Raw genomic sequence first — 13,471 nt, 5'->3', positions numbered from 1 at the left:
TCTTAACTTCTCTAAAGTTTCACTTTTGATGTAGGCAAATTAATTTTTGAGAAAGAAAAGAGGCCATTGTCCCTGAAAGATGCCTTCTACCTCACTGTCTGCCTTAGAGTGATTTATTGTCCTAAGAAGGTATTTCAAAGCCAAAACTCATGTACAATATCTCCTTCCTATCTATTAAAAAAACAGTCAGTTTACAGGCATGCATAAAAAATAATTGGAAGGCAAATGGAAATGGCAATTGGATCTGGCTTTCGTAGGGACTGGTTAAAAGGTGTGGAGTAAGTGCATGTGGCAGTTATCAGAAGGCATTGCTGATGATTTATACTACTTGTGTAAAACGCTTGTTCAGCATTGCTTTTGTTAAAAGCAAAACAGTTTTCTTGTCTGATCAAATTAATGGGATCTTGTAGGTTGCTTAATATAGGAAAATGAAAGGTGTTCAGGCATCGGGTATGCATTTATATTTAAAATGCTTTGATTGTATTGTATAAAATATTTGTTTAATGTGTGCCTGAACACAACAAAAATCAAATCGTATGAGTTAGTGTCCACAGTTGAAAGTAATTTTTAAGCTACTAATTTGAGAGATTTTCTCAGAAGGCTGCTTTTAGTTCTCTATCCTTATGTACATTAAACAAAAAATATGGGGATATTTTTAGAATTTTCTTCCTTTTTTTTTTTGGCCTAAGCAAAGTGCTATCTATTTTGTTTTATCCACACCTTCTTGGTAGTATTAGTAAAACCCTTTAGTTCAAGTATGCCTTGGAGCATATCTGTTTGTTACATAAATATGGAATTTTAGACCACTATGCCCTCCTTATAATACACGTGACTGTGTCATAACTTTACAAGAATTGAAAGAGAGGCTATTAATCGCTTGAAGGGTGGAAGACTGAAACTGAGCAAGTCTGTAAGACTGATAAGACTTGCACATTAGATAGATATGGTCTGAAAATCAGAATAGGGGTTTTGGTGAGCTGGAGAGCTTGCGAACCATTTCTGCCTGGATTGCTACACTGCCAGTTTGGGCAATGGGCAGACAAAAACAGTACAAAATAATCACTGTTAATCCACAGTGTGCAGCTGATGTTTCTCTGTCTGCAAGTCCACCAGTGTTTCAGTGATTGAGATATTTGCCCTCGATGCTTTGTAACTGCAATGACCTAGGAAAATCCTACTGTGAATACAAAGCCCAGAGTGGTAAAAGAATTCTTGCAGCATTGGCTGATGAGGGAGAGGCTGAATCCTTTATGCTTGAAGCAATTCAGAACAAAAGTTTTAGAATTCAATGTCCTAGTTCAGACACTTAAATTTATGTGGCAGTTTTCCATGCAGGTTTTTTTTATTTCAGGGACTCTCTCCTATTTTCTGGTAGGTGATCTTGTTACATACACTAAAGGAATGACGAGAAAGACTTTGGACATTATTAACCTCCAAAGATTTTTCAAATTGCAGTTAATAGTGCTCGGATTAACCTTTCCCTGGCAGTTGCACAACTCTACACACAAGATGTCAAAGACAGATAATACAGAGTTCTTTGATGTAACTATATATTAGATCACATACGAGACTGAAAGTCAAGATTACTATGAACTGTTAAATCCCAAATTTGGGCTCACTCTTTGAATAAATCGTGTAACTACCAGCTAGTTACAGTGTGGCACATGATATTTGTATACTCTCAAACTGTAAATGTTTAATTTCAGAAATATTTGTATCAAAAAGTAATTTGCTCCATTAATATAAACTATTTCATAAGGTTTGTAATATAATCCTGGTGTTTATTTGACCTGCCAAAAGTGCTTTCTGTTACTGATTTTAAGAGTACAAGTTCAATATCTTAAGTTCTAAGAGGTGCTTTGAAATTCATCACAAGCAGTTTGACCATAGGGCTCTACATTTTATTGTTGTTGTCTTTGTAGTTAGTGAATAGCTAGTTCAGTCATATGGCACAAAATGAAACAAAAGTTTTCCAGTGAATTATTTTTGTTTGTTATTGAAAAATTGTAATATTTCACTGTTGCATGAGGAATAATTGCCAAGGATTTCTAGAGTGGGAAATTATGTGTCATTATTTTTGACACCCCACCCCATCACACAAAGAGGACAAAATAATGAGGATCTCCGCCACTGCTGGAGTGTAATGCTGTGTGCTGGAGCACATGGGCTGCAGTGGAACCTGGCCATGTTCTGCCCTTCTTGCTACTAGGATGGCTCTGTACCTGAAAGGCCACTTTCCTTAGGTATGGGGGATACAGGCCAGTGACATGTCCGTAAGTGGTCATTACCAAGCCTGGGAGATACAGGGGGAGGGAAGGGTTGCTCCGTCTCAGCAAACTGAACTACTTATGGAATCTGGTGCCAGATACCTTAACTGTATCTGTCTTCTCTCTTGCATGTTTTGTTGATGCTTAAGACCAACCAGATCTGATCCATCAGATCTGCTGGAAGTGATGTGCCCTCTTTCCAGAATGCTGTAGACTTATCTCAAGACATGCAGAGATCTGCCTGCCGCCACAGATATGATCATTGACCTTGTCCTTGGATGGAAGCGCTCTGTGAAACTTGCTATTCCTTTGGCATCACATGGCTTGTGCCAGCACAACTCTTTCTAATTCTTTGACATAATGCATGCATAGCATGGATGTGAGAGAGAAAATCAGATTTAACTGCCTGTGTGTTAATGCAGCTATCAGTGATGCATGTAGTGCTTATAACCTGTTACGGACATGAGACTTCCAGCAGAGTGAGGCTGGGAGTGCAGCAGTTGCACGTAAATCATACATAAAACAGCCAAACAAACTAAAATAGCAGGTACCTTCTCAGTAGGACTACCTGGTAGCTCAGGATGGGTTAGTAAGCACAGGTAATGCTTATTAAATTCTGCAGGTCTTACTATTATGATGGTTTCACTGTATCTTAGTAAATTAATATATCAAGTAAGTAGGGATTGCTGATGAGAAGTCGACATATAACATCTACATGCTTGTGCATGTTAGTTTCCAGTACTGACACTGGCTAAACATAATTTATTCAGTCTTCTAATTGAAAAGTCAGTTGATTTTGATATCAAAATAACTCGCTGTCATCAGATAAATGCATAAAGAAAGCAGTCATACTAACTTGCCTAACTTAAATTAGGAAATTAAGTTAATTAAGTTAAATTAGTTAAATTAAGATTTTAACTCATCTTAGGAAAAAAAAAGAAAATGCATTCTAAGTTTAAATGCTGTGGGAAATATAATGGAGTCCTGCTACAAACCCTCCAAAAATTAATTTATAGCTGTGACATTGCAAACAGACCTTTAACTAGAGCAGCACTGCCAAGTGCTGATATAATTAAGTGGTCTGTTTAAATGGCATAAATTAAATTAATCCAGATGAGCACCTTAAGACCTGAGCAAACCAAAGCTGAGATGAGGAATTTAAACCATATGATCTGATATCTGTTTACATAAGGCTTCTCAAACCACTTGCTTCCTTACTCTTTTGCTTCCATGGGAGAGTACTAATTTCTTCTGCTCTGGTAGTCAGGGTTGGTGAAAAAGCTATATAGTAACTGCCTCATTGCCTTGTATGACAAATCTTGTTGAATCTCTCAAAAAAAAAGAGAGAGATAAATAAACTTCAGGATTTAATTTCCAAGTTAAAAGAAGCTAATCAACATTCATATCCATTATGTACTACTCAACTAGCAGGGTGTTTACCAATACTACATACAGTGTTTTGATGAATAAACTTAAGGTGTAAGGTAATTTCTGCATTGCTCATCATAAAGTTGGTGTCATGTTTATAAGGTGTGCCAGCATGTGTTTAAAAGCATTTTGTGTGTCCCAGCATGCACTTGGAAAACTACCTGTGCAGTAACCCTCATGTTTCTGTGGATGTCTACAGTCCAGTGCTGCATCCCTGGGCAGCATGTCAGTTAATACCATAGGTTCCTCTCCAGGTCATTTTCTACCAGACCAGTTTCTTGTTTTATGTTTCCATTATCAATGAAGTTGAAGTCAAACTAAGGAGATGGTTGTTCAACCTCAGTGTTTCCAGAGAACTTGTAGGAATTTTTAAAGAACGATCATTTTACATAAAGGTATCTCAGTAGCAATCTGAGGGGACAGAGCAAATAATGGATAAAGTAACTGATAAATATAACTGAAAATACAGATTATGGATTTTCGGTGATATCCAGATAAGGAAAAATAAGTTTGTTTGTTTGTTTTGTTTTTTTAACCAGGGGTACTGAAACATTTTGAATACTTGAACATTTTTTCTCTAATATTTGCCTAATTGTTTGTATCCTCCACTGTTACTTTTTGGACTTGTTTTGCAGCCAGTATTCTCTCAGGAATAGAGTTCTCATACTACTATCCCTGTATAGCACTTCTGTGACACTCTCATAGTCACATTACGAAATAATAATTCGGAAAATATTCTTCCCCAATGTAATAGCATATTAATATCATTATTAAAATAAACAAAAGGGAAAGGCAAAGCAAAAAAGCTGCTTCTCATATTTTATGTTTTATGCAGATAGGGTTTTTTCCTTTCCTGAATATTTCCACTTAAGAAAGAAAAATAAAAATCTTTACATTGAGTCATTATTGTAGCATTATATTTCTTCCTTTATTTGGGTAGGATGAATATCTAATGTCTTCTGCCTTCTGAAACTATTCTTTCTCTCTTTGAGTTCCTTAAAGTCCTCAGGGAATTAGTTTTTTTTATATCTGCCCTGTTTTAAGCAAATGCTATTGCTAATTAGTGGAAGTGCAGAAGATGCTGACATTTGTTTCTTGCCCTCACCCAGGAGCGGCTCATTTGTATGAGGAACAGAAGATACTTTTTCGAAACTTTTCTGTCAGCTTTTCATTTGGGAAAGGGTATGGCCCTTTCAACCTCAACCTAAAACAGTAAAAATTGTAGCGCTTTTTAATGTCTGACTTTATAACCCTGCTTGTGCTTTGTGCAGGGACTGGAAAGGTTTTGATGATTGAAATAATTCAGAATTAAAGCACTGCTCAGCAACCATCCTTGTTCTCTTGCTAATCTTTTGACATCTTTTCCTCCAAAATGGAGGTGACATAAATGGTGAAGAGCATTCTTCTTATTATTATTATTATTATTGCAATTAAAAACCTTTTAAATGAACTCACTTTAAAGAAAAAAAAAATGTTGTCCTATGCAGTCTTCTCAGAGTGGTTTTACTTCCTTCAGTTTTCCAGTTGCTCAGAATTTTGGATTGATTTGTTCTTCTCCTTAGGTTCTGTTGATCTAAGCAGTTTTGCAACTAAAGCCATCACAAAGACTTCTCAGAAAGCTCTGCTTCATGTTATTTTTCTGATACTAATGATAATGTTAAATATACAGGAAATTAATTCCAGAGGCTGTCTCTTTGTTTTTTATTCCATACAAGCTATTGTGAATCTGGAGGACCATCTCATTAGGCCTTGGAGAAGGTTCTTGTGCAGGTTAGAGAAAAGCAATGAGGTCAGCGCCAGTACAGTCTGATTGCAAACTCCTTCCAAGTGTGACTGAGGATCTCTCTTGCTTCACCTCTGTGAGACTATGAATCTCAGATTTTTCCACTGAAAGATGTGAGTGGAAAAGATTTTCTACTTTGAAGTAGAAATGAGGAGGGCAAGTGCTGGAAACATCTCTTCAAAAAATCAGCTCTTTTCCTATGAGTGTTTCAAGTGCTGATTATCATCTACATGAAGAGTGTAGGAAAATCAAGACATTGTCATGAAATTAGAATCATAGAATCATAGAATCGTTAGGGTTAGAAAGGACCTTAAGATCACCTAGTTCCAACTACTACAGCTATTTGGAGACAAGCCTGTGCTAGCAATCAGGAAGCCTGAGTGGTTTGAATACTCTTGGAGTTTGTTCTGTCTACCCTGGAGAATTTAACAGCCAAATATACATCCTCTAAAAAGTCCTCGGGGATGTTGAAACATGCAGAATAAGTGTCATTGTCTATTTGTTCTTGACAATATCATTTAATATTGGTTTAATCTTAGTAAAATGTAGAAAACCATTGGCTTTAGAAAGAGTTTGTAAGCCCTTGTGGGAGGAAAGAAGCAGCAGAAATGTAACATTAACATCCGCACAAGCTTACAAACTTCTCCAGAGAATTTCAAGTAGAGCAATTCAAACCTAAGGTTTGGTTTATATCATGATTGCGTTGGAGCACATGCTTATCTCATTTTGTTGTATTTTTGTTTATAACCGTTATTTTTTCTTTCAATGTACTGTTTTTATGATGTCCATCAATATCAGGTTTGTGTTTCCTATATTCATTTTTTATCCTGTTTTATTTTGTAGGTTGCACCAGGTACCATTCCTGTAGGTATTTGGTAATATGTTTGCAAAATTTCTTTTTTGTTATAATTGTGCAGTTTCTTTATTTCCCCCATTCACTTTCATTCTTCTCTGCCCTGCCAGGATTTGAGACTGGGAACGTTCCTTGTTTTGAAAAGCCTGCAAAGAGCCCTTAAAACACATTATACCAAATTCATTTATGGTATAAAGTTGTACTGTGGTTATGATGTGGCTGCTTTATGCTGATTAAATAATTACATATCCTTATAAAAATCTTAAATGCAACAAGAAGTTGTTGCATTGTTTTTTTTTTAATTTAAGATATAATTACTAGCTGGTTCGAAGCATGTGAACCCTATCAGGTTTGAACTGTGTCCTTGAAATGGTCTTTGCAGATTACATGTATCTTCTCTTGTGTGGATTCTGATTTTCTACGTAAAATTGTATGCTAAACAATTTAACAGATATAAGCTAGTCTACTGACCCATTAATGTAGTCAGAAACCATAGTGTTTAAGTCCAAGCCTCAAAAATAAAATGCTAGTTTGAAAAATTAAAGTATTGGAAATACTGTTGGCAGCATAGGTGGATTGTGTTCTCTCAGAGGATGCGCAACATAAAATGTTTGGTTAAGTTGAATAGACTCTCAGCATACTCTGCGATAAGAATGTAAAAGCATAACAATGCCAAAATTAAGAAAATAAATTGTTTTGTGTGTCCAACATGCATGGAAGGTGGTAGAAACTGGCATTAATTGCAGGAAAGACAATTTAACATACACATTAGGATAAAATTTCTAATACAAGAATAGCTGAGAGATAGTATAGATTGCTTGTGGAGTGTATGGAATCTCCATCACTGATTTTTTCTCAAGAACAAATTAAGAAAAAATACTGTTTATTAGTGTTCAAAATGGCATGACAAGCAAGAACTGTAACAACTAACCAGGGGTTTTGTAAATTAAATTTTTGACTGACTTTGTAGTGTCTACAAAGTGAACAATTATTGGCAATTACCTTCTGTAATTTTTCATGGAAAAGAGAGAGTGCCATTTCCACTGCTAGCAGAAAAATGAATTTTAATTTTACTGAAAGCTGGCATAGTTGCAGCAAAGCTTTAGGCAATAAGAAACCACTCATTTGGAACACTTTGATATTTCTTTCACATAGCTTTCAGCAACTGAAATGGTTTCTCATTTAAATAGTATAATCTCAGCCTTCCATAATGTGTGCTTTAGAGTATTTTGGATTGCTAAAATAAGTTTCTCTTTCTCCTTCTGTTGTACTAATCTATCCTCATAGTTGTTCATTATGACACTTTAGCGCATGTTAGTGTTAGCTTCAATGTTTATGCCTGCTATACTGTAGGGATTGGTTAACTTTCTAGTGGTCTGTTTTCCTTTTTTTAATTATGTAGGAATGACAATAATAATGAAATCATAGAATAGTTTGGGTTGGAAAGGACCTTCAAAGGTCATCCAACCCAACCCCCTTGCAATGAGCAGGGACATCTTCAACTAGATCAGGTTGCCCAGAACCACATCCAGCCTGGCCTTGAATGTCTCTGGGGATGGCACAGCTACCACCTCTCAGAGCAACCTGTTTCGGTATTTTACCATCCTCATTGTAAAGAATTTTTTTCCTCATGTAAGAGTTAACCTTCTAGAAGCATTTTGGATTCAGGTTAAGGAAATGTTCAGAGAAGAATGAAATGCTACTTTTTGGAGAATTTATTAAATTCAGCTATTTCTGATTGCACTGTGTCCCCTACTAGAGACAGGTTCTGTAGAATTGTATTGGAAAATAACTGTTAAAAATACTTTTCAAGTTATGCCTTGTGCAGCCGCTGGGTTCTCTATTATGTTTTATTCATGGTACTAGTCCTCTGATTCCTCATCTTCACATTATTTGAGGCAGTTCAAAACAGTTTTTATAGGACTTGTCTCCCAGCCTTTTGTCTTTTGCCCAATCACATTTGCATTCCTCATTTGTAACCTCACCTCATATAACAGAAAGAAACTAAATAACTAATGACAGAGAGTAACACATTAAGTCAGGTTAAATTAACCAGATTACAGGTTACCAGGGCACAGAAAGGCTGGTTGGAATACTGTAGGCAATAAAAGGTAATGTAGCTTATTTTAAAATTTAAATGTAATGTAATGTGACCCTTGCAGTCTAATTAGTTTAATAACTCAATAGCATCTTTAAAGAAGTGGGAGAAGACGTTGAAATATTTCATCCTGGTCACCATTCACATTTCTGTCATTTCAACAACACAGACGTCTCAAATAAATGAGTTTGAGGGCTTTTCAGAACTACCAGGCCATACAGAACTTAAACCCTCTTTTTTTGCCTGCTCTGTGCTGGCATCCAGCAGACTACAGGGTAAGGACAAAAGGTAGGAAGTCCATTTTGCAGCTTTATATCACTCTGGTAAGTTTTCATTGGAAGAAACTGGCTTGAAGTTCTGGACTTTAATTAATTTACTCTGTTTTCTGTAAATACAGTAATAACTTCTGATTCTGTCCGTGGCAGAAACATTCCTCCCATTCTTTGTTAGCTGAAATTCCATTTGGTCACAAATTAATCTCAGTTTTTTTCCCTGGGCAACATTTCATTCTTCTTCCCCATACTCTTATAATCTGCCAACCAGGGTAGGAGAGAGGATAGAAATGGAAGGATGAGTTCCTGAGTGGTTGCTCAGGATATCTCACAAAGCATTACCCTTTCTTTATGTTGTCACATTGTTTTGCACGCAGCATTAGAACTGCAGCACCACTTTTGGTGCTCACCAACACATGTACAACGCTTTTGTTACTTGAAATCCAGACTTGAAACCTGTGTTCCCAGCAGGCCACCTAGAGAATTCATGAGTAGAAAATTTACAATGCCTTGATTTGTTTTTCATTTGGTTCTTTGTTTTTTTTTTTTTTTTCCTCCTTACTTTAAATTGTTACTTACTATTGAAAATTTTACCACAGTTGGCTTACTATGTTTTTCACCTGATCATTTGAGAGATTCATAATTCTACAAATTCTGCATCAATTTATCTGGATTCTTTTTGACACATAAAGAGAGTCTCTGAACAGCATCTATTTAGAGATATGCTTTAACACATATGATTATCTTTTTTCATTGCATCAACTCAACTGTTTTATTGCTCCATTAATTAAGATAAGTTTGTTTTGTTTTTAATGTGGTCGAAGACCAATGCTTGAATCTGGTTTCTTATATTGGCAAGTTATATTTGGCTTAAAAATGATTGCTTTGATGAAAAAATGGTATATTTTAAACTGGCAGATACAGGCATCCATTTACCATTGGATTTACTTACTCTGTAGGTTAAAGTGTATTTTTAATACATTTTTCATCAAGAAGATTAGATTTTTAGATAAGTGTTATACGCTTAAAATCATAGAATCATAGAATAGTTAGGGTTGGAAAGGACCTTAAGATCATCTAGTTCCAACCCCCCTGCCGTGGGCAGGGACACCTCGCACTAAACCATGTCACCCAAAGCTGTGTCCAACCTGGCCTTGAGCACCACCAGGGATGGAGCATTCACAGCTTCCCTGGGCAACCCATTCCAGTGCCTCACCAGCCGTACAGTAAAGAATTTCCTCCTTACATCCACTCTAAACTTCCCTTATTTAAGTTTGAACCCATTACCCCTTGTCCTATCACTCCCTAATGAAGAGTCCCTCCCCAGCACCCCTATAGGCCCCCTTCAGATACTGGAAGGCTGCTACGAGGTCTCCACGCAGCCTTCTCTTCTCCAGCCTGAACAGCCACAACTTTCTCAGCCTATCTTCATACAGGGGGTGCTCCAGTACCCTGATCATCCTCGTGGCCCTCCTCTGGACTTGTTCCAACAGTTCCATGTCCTTTTTATGTTGAGGACACCAGAACTGCACACAATACTCCAGGTGAGGTCTCGCAAGAGCAGAGTAGAGGGGCAGGATCACCTCCTTCGATCTGCTGGTCACAATCCTTTTGATGCAGCCCAGGATACGGTTGGCTTTCTGGGCTGCAAACTCACACTGAAGCCGGCTCATGTTCATTTTCTCATCAACCAACACCCCCAAGTCCTTCTCCGCAGGGCTGCTCTGAATCTCTTCTCTGCCCAACCTGTAGCTGTGCCTGGGATTGCTCTGACCCAGGTGTAGGACCTTGCACTCGGCATGGTTACACTTCATGAGGTTGGCCTCAGCCCACCTCACAAGCGTGTCAAGGTCCCTCTGGATGGCATTCCTTCCCTCCAGGGTATCAACCGAACCACACAGCTTGGTGCCATCGGCAAACTTGCTGAGGGCGCACTCAATCCCACTGTCCATGTTTGAAGAGTTTTTAACAGTTTTGTAGATTCAGTTCGTCATGTTATTTGTACTTTCTGCTTATATAAATTTCAATTAAAATAAGCACTTGCTCTGAGTAATTGGAAACTTAATGATATATATGAATTTATAATAAAATACTCTTTTTTAATATTATTTCAAGACCAAGGATCCCCAGCTCCATCTCTTTCTGAATGATTACAATACGTTTTTCACTGTGACTCAGAGTGGCATCACCCGCTACCTCACCTTGCTGCAGCCTGTTGACAGAGAAGTCCAGCAACTTTACACCTTCTCGGTAAGCTAAATGCATTTCAAGGCACATTGGGCATTGTTCAGAGCAAGTGTTGAAAAATCATTAGTTATATCATCATTGTAGATAATTAAAATGGCACAGAAGAAGAAAAACAGTGAACGATGAGCAGCAGCAATACCAGGGCCTGGGGAGTTGATATCTTGGGTATTGTTCTCTTCCAAAATGCAAGTGTTTGGTGTGATAGTAAAATTTGAGATCCCCCTACCAGCATCATCTCCATGATCCCAGTCTTGTACACTGCTCCTCAACACCCTCCCATACCAGTCTGACCCTTCTCCTTTGTACCTGGCATAGTCTTTGAGGCTACCTTTGCCTTTTCTTCTCTTGGCCCTTGAGCTAGGAAGGTGTGACACCTTTCCATTTTATTTTAGTACAAAAATAAAGAAGTAGGCTAACAGAAAAAGCCAGCAGCCTTAAAAAAAAAAAAAAGGAAAAAAGCAAAAAAAAAAAAAAAAAAAAAAGGTTTAAATGGACTTAATACTCCCTTAGGCATTTGCTGTGCTCTCAGTAAGCATCTTAACAGCCTTAAAGTAATTTGCAAATGTGTTATAGGGAAGCCCCTTTCCTCTCCAGGGGTTCCCAGTTAAGGCATTTTCTGTCCGTTTAGCATTTGAAAGGAGAACTCAGATTTCCTTTGTGGAGTAAGAAGGCCTTCGGTTCTTTTAAGTCCCACCTTAAAATGCTGTCTTTGGAGTTTAATATATGTATAGCAGCTCCTGTGTGTGACCAGGTGGGAATTGCAGTGTTAGATAGGTTTGTGAGCTGTTGTGGCCAGGCCCTGCTCCTTGAGGGTGTTCAGCACAGCTGGGGACAGCCTCTGCCCTTCCAGCAATGGACTGCAGCATAGATTCTGGACCTAATCCTGCGAAACAGTTTTATTCACTCTCATTGCTCTTGTTGATCTGACAAAGTATGTTTTAAAGGCATTGTTCTGTTTTGCTTTTGCCCCAAGTCTTGCATACTGCAAGCTCAGGCTTAGCTGGTGCCTCCTGTAATTGAAGACAAAAATGAAAAATGAAGTGCTGACTTTTAGTTGTCATACTGTATTTTTGCATAGTTGGGATTATGTTAAGAGCACACCATTAAATTATGTTCTTGTTCTGCTTTATTTTTTTACCCTGAAGATGACAGCTTCCGATGGTGTACAGGAGAGTATCCCAGTGACAGTCAATATCCTGGTGATTGATGCAAATGACAATTCCCCAACCTTCTCCAATATATCATACAATGTCAAGATTTATACAGATATGAGGCCTGGGGAAGGCGTTATAAAGGTAATTTCAGGTCTTTTTATTAGCTTTAACTCACTTGTTAGCGGTAGACTGTGGTCTTAGTTCAAATTGGAAATGCATTGAAAACAGCTAGAAATACAGTTTGTATATCTCCATCCACCTTGTTACTTGCATATCTATTAAAAAGTTGCTAAATACTAAATGATAGGCCTGTTCAGGCTGTTCATCTGAAGTTTCACAAAACCTTTTCATCCAAACAATCTCAAAAGGAAAAGCAGGATATTGAAATAAAATTCAAAAAAAATTTTGGAAACACAGGTGAACAGTTCAGTAGAACATAACCAGAAATGTTTTACCATGTCACAAAACTGTTTTTTACAGAAGCCTAAGTTGGCTGGTTGTATAGCAAATGAGCAGTGAAAAATGTGTGTTGAACACATTTTTCAGAGGCCCAGAGAGAAAAACAGTTTTAATTAAAGTCTGCAAGCACTGATTTATATCACAGACTGGAGGTGAATCTGGTTGCACTGGAATAATTTGAAAAAGAATTTTGGGTTGTAACTCTTCTAAGATCTCTGCCATACTCCTGAGGGCTTCTAGACTAGATGAACGAGAAGACAAGATGCTGTTACTGGAGGTTGGCATTCAAGGATGGTATAAGGCAGTGGGAATACTGGGGGAAAAAACACCCTCATCAGCTGACTTACATAATAAAGTATAATTTTCTGTAATATAATTAGGTGTATAAGGTTTGACATGAGGAGCTGTATTTCTGATACCTCATAAAACTCTTATCTCCCTGTATAAACATGTGGATTTTGCAAGTAAATAACATTTACTTGATATTTAAGGTACAGAGATATATACAGTGCTGAATTTTTTATTTTTTCTTTATCTTGAAACATAAGCAGTCTAGTCCAAAAATAAGTCATTAGCATTGTCACGTGGCCTTGGTTGCACAAAAGCAAAGGAGGTGCTATGGGTTTAAAGTATTTGAGTATCTAAATGGTTTTTCCTCTTGAAGGTACATCTGCCAGGAAACAAGGCAAAAGATGCTACTAGATGAGATTGTAACGTATAAAAAGTTGGCCTTAAAGATGCTATGAGCTGCCTGTGTTTTGTTTATGAAACTTAGGAGAAAGTAGAGCAGTGACTATGCTTTTCTAAAACAGCTGCAGTGCTAAAGTATTTCTGTGTGCAAAGGGAATGTGCACACTTCCTGGTGTTTCAACTGCAAGTATTTTCAGACTCTGAAGGCGTGCAAAGAACA

General features: G+C 37.5%; 1 protein-coding gene across 11 annotated transcripts in view; it reads left to right on the top strand.

Annotated features, from left to right (window-relative positions):
* PCDH15 (protocadherin related 15) overlaps positions 1-13,471 on the top strand; it is a 364,105-nt gene that overhangs the window by 162,433 nt on the left and 188,201 nt on the right. For all 11 annotated transcript variants that reach the window (XM_061446935.1, XM_061446952.1, XM_061446917.1 and 8 more), the window contains 2 exons: positions 10,817-10,951; positions 12,094-12,243. In XM_061446935.1, coding sequence (XP_061302919.1) covers positions 10,817-10,951; positions 12,094-12,243 — 285 coding nt within the window. The remainder of the gene's footprint in view (positions 1-10,816; positions 10,952-12,093; positions 12,244-13,471) is intronic.

This window comes from Pezoporus flaviventris, unplaced genomic scaffold (genome assembly GCF_033815535.1).
Source record: "Pezoporus flaviventris isolate CSIRO_AGI_PZ_B2104156 unplaced genomic scaffold, CSIRO_AGI_Pfla_v1 ptg000001l, whole genome shotgun sequence".
NCBI lineage: Eukaryota > Metazoa > Chordata > Aves > Psittaciformes > Psittacidae > Pezoporus > Pezoporus flaviventris.
Note: the sequence above shows the minus strand (reverse complement) of the source record. Positions and strands in the feature narration are given on the sequence as shown.